This window comes from Vigna unguiculata, chromosome 1 (genome assembly GCF_037176805.1).
Source record: "Vigna unguiculata cultivar grain cowpea cultivar isolate G323 ecotype 2 chromosome 1, ASM3717680v1, whole genome shotgun sequence".
NCBI classification, from domain to species: Eukaryota; Viridiplantae; Streptophyta; class Magnoliopsida; order Fabales; family Fabaceae; genus Vigna; species Vigna unguiculata.
In genome coordinates this window covers 4,925,649-4,929,203 of record NC_140792.1, presented here as the reverse complement: position 1 = coordinate 4,929,203, position 3,555 = coordinate 4,925,649, and the positions used below count along the sequence as shown (strand labels likewise).

At 28.9% G+C, this 3,555-nt stretch overlaps 1 protein-coding gene across 1 annotated transcript; it reads left to right on the top strand.

Moving 5' to 3' along the window:
- Positions 1–612: 612 nt before the first annotated feature.
- On the top strand, positions 613–2,029 carry LOC114187459 (uncharacterized). Its single transcript, XM_028075724.2, has 6 exons — positions 613–744; positions 824–978; positions 1,069–1,189; positions 1,256–1,435; positions 1,536–1,613; positions 1,699–2,029. The coding sequence occupies exons 1-6, from the start codon at positions 613–615 to the stop codon at positions 1,906–1,908; spliced, it is 876 nt and encodes a 291-aa protein (XP_027931525.2). The 3' UTR covers positions 1,909–2,029.
- Positions 2,030–3,555: the final 1,526 nt, after the last annotated feature.

The window sequence follows — 3,555 nt, the reverse complement described above, 5'->3', positions numbered from 1 at the left end:
AGAATTGCAAGTTGATGGAAAGACAACAAAATTAAATGTCATAGCAATAGAAGCTGATGGGTATTTTATATCTATACTATACTAAATTCCTTTTATATTTCTTTTCAAATAACGATTTGACATAACATTTTTTTAATCTTTAGGTTTCGAATAGAGTGTACTTTGTTTGGTATTTATGTGGATGAACTGAATGTATTTCTTTCAAGTGGAGAAGTACAAAATGCTGCTGTAAGTATAGAATTTGCGAAAGTCAAAACTTTTCAAAGTAAAATTTTGTTATTACTTTTACAAAGTACTTTGTACTACTTATTCCATGTTACTCTCACATACACTATATTTTTAAATATAGATAAGGTTCAAGTTCAAAATTGTAAGTTCTGCACCCGTATTAAGTACAATGTTAACTTCAAGGAAGCATCTGAACTGAAATCAAGGTAATATTGAAATTGTTCTTCAGTTTATTCGAACTTTATAATCCATTTTTGTAACAATATTTTCGTTACTTTGTAATGCAAATTATCCTTCATTTGCTCAACTTGATATTTCAAATGTACATACATTCAATAATAGATTTATTGTTTATGAGAACAACTATATTTTCTTTTGCACAGAATGTTTGAGAACAATGAATCTCCCTCTCAAGGATTAACGCAACTTTCTCAGACTTCCAAAAATACTGTCGAAGAGGACTTTTTAACACTTACACCTAGGACCACCATTCAAGGTCTAAAAGATTGTAAAGAGGTTAGAATAGATTTTTTTATTATTGTGCAATTTTTGTTATTCACAATAATCTCTTGATTAATGTTTTTTATATTGAAAGGTCACCACTTACATATTGTTTGGAACAATTAAGCATATCTTGGTTGACGATGACTGGTGGTATACTGCTTGTGTGTGCAACAAAGCTATTTATCCAGATTCCAAGATGTTCTTTTGTGAGAAGTGTAACAAGCATGTTATAAAAGGCTTTCCAAGGTTAACTAATTGTTTTTTAATATTAATGTCAATTTAAAACAACATTGTAATTACAACTTTTGTTCATTAAATTTTTTTTTCAATTTTCAGATATAGGATTAAGATCCGAGTTATTGACTCTTCCGATTCAACCACATTTGTCCTCTTTGATAGGGATGCAACTACCCTTTTCAAAAAAACTTGTGCTGATATGTTAGACACTCATGATAAGGTATACTCTTCAATATATCCACTTATATATTTAATTACACAATGTTTAATTATTTTGTTTTTGTAGATGAATTCTTCTGGAAATTTGCCTAAGCAGTTTGATGAGTTAGTTGATAGAAGTCTGCTGTTTAAAGTGGAAAGTAGGAACGATAAGAATTTCAAACTTGAGCAATCTTTCAGAGTGAAGAAAATATGTGTTGATGATGATATAATTGAGAAATTCAATGATTCTTCGTTGAAATCTGTGGTAAGATATAATTTACGATCAAATTTGTTACATTATAATCTCATTATAATGTAGTTATCTTTTTCTTTTTTATAATGTCATTATTTATACCTATTTGAAGGATGTTTATGCTGGGAATGGTGAGTTTAGCAGGGGAAAAATGCGTATAGTCAATGAGTCCACCGTTAATATTTCAGAGGTATACAAATTATATAAATGTTTTTGACATGATGTATTTTTTTAATACTTTTAATCATGTTATCAATTTTGAACATGTACTGTAGGATTTATTAGTCCGATTTACCAAAGAAACAATTGAGTGTGGATCCCAATCACCTGAACTAATCCAAGATAATCCAACCAACGATGATGTTAACAGTTCACATAAGAGAGAATCTAGAAAGAAGACTGCATCACTTGAATCCATCGAAGACGACAATGTTCCATTGAAGCTTTTAAAAAGAAATATTAAGAAGAAAAAATCAGTGATTTGAGATCTGATTTTAGTTATTCTATTTTAAGACAATTTATTTTATGCCTTTCATTTTGGGAATGTAATATGTCTACGCATCGTTTTGTGTTTAATTTCATCTGAACTACAACTTCTATGTTAAATTTCATCTTTAATTTCATCTGAACTACAACTTCTATGTTCAATTTCATGATAACAATATTATGCGCTTTTGAGTTACATTATTTAGATTTTTATTTATTTCATACGCTGGTCCACAAGATATTGTTGACATTTTTCAATTTTTGTCAACAAATATGACAACCAGCTACATCAAAACTTATGAAAATTGATTTCATTTTGTAGCATGATGTAATGAAAGTCGTAAATAACATATCTTTTGTGAAAAAGATCTTTTGTTTAAACTTGTGTGACTCATAAATAAGATATATCTATTTTTTCTGACAACAGAATTTATAAATGTCTATTTTTCATAATATTTACTTTTCATAAATAAGATAAATATGGCAAAGCAATTATCTGTTGACATATTTTAAGTTGTCACAACAGAATTGGATGCCATATACAATTTTTATTGACTATTTTTTTTGACTTATCTTCTGTTAATTACTAACTTATTAAACATTGTACAATATAATTGAGATATTTTTATACAGAAAGTACAAATGAAATCTTATATTTTTACGTATAATATTATATATTACAGAAGTTTAAACTTCAAGATCAGTTCAATCATATTCTACATTCTTCCAACTTTTACTCTACTATCTCTCTCAAAGTCCAAGCAAATGGAAAACAACTTCAATGAAGATGACGTTATTAATAGAATGAGTAGGTACCAGTTCTCTATTATTCACCTTCAGGACGAGGTAAGTTCATTGTCAAATTTTTCAGACATATTTTCTTTTACAAGATTTCTTCTACTCTTTTTATTTGTGTGACGAATTTCTTCTTCTCTTTTACAATATCCTGATTTTAACCTTAACTAATCCATTTTTTTCTTTAAAAAATTCTCTCTTTGGAGGCTGTTGGTTTTGTGGATTGTGCATTCGCCATTCTTTATGATGACGATCTTCAGCGTCAATGGACTTTAAGAGATGAAGAAGGGAATAGACATGTGGTTACTTATAACAAGAATTTACAAAAACCAATGCTAATTGGAGGATGGACTAAATTAAGGCACATATATGAACTTCACGATTTCCACACTATTTATTTTGGATATGTGGCTGATTCTTGCTTCCACATCACTGTTTTTCCCAATAAATGCAAACCTTTGTCTATTGCACGTTTTCTTAAAAGAATTGAGGCAGATCAACCCCTTTTCAATGGACCGAAGTTACATTTCTTCATATTTCTGAATCCAAATCAATGCAATGCTAGCCATCTGGTGAGATTCATTTCATATTTTTTACTAAATGGATGTTTATTTCATATTTTTATTTATGTTTCCAAATTATTTTAAAAATTTAATCCATATAATAATTTCATTAATACTTTATGTATGTTCTAGGATTTGCCAGCTGATTTTGGCAATTATCTTCGTCAAGGAAGATTTAAATACATTTTTCTTTATGGACCGCGTAAAACAGTGAAGTGCAAACTACTGTTGAGAAATCATCCTAAGAAGTCTAGCAAAATTGGAAGTGGCTGGAAGGAATTTTGTACT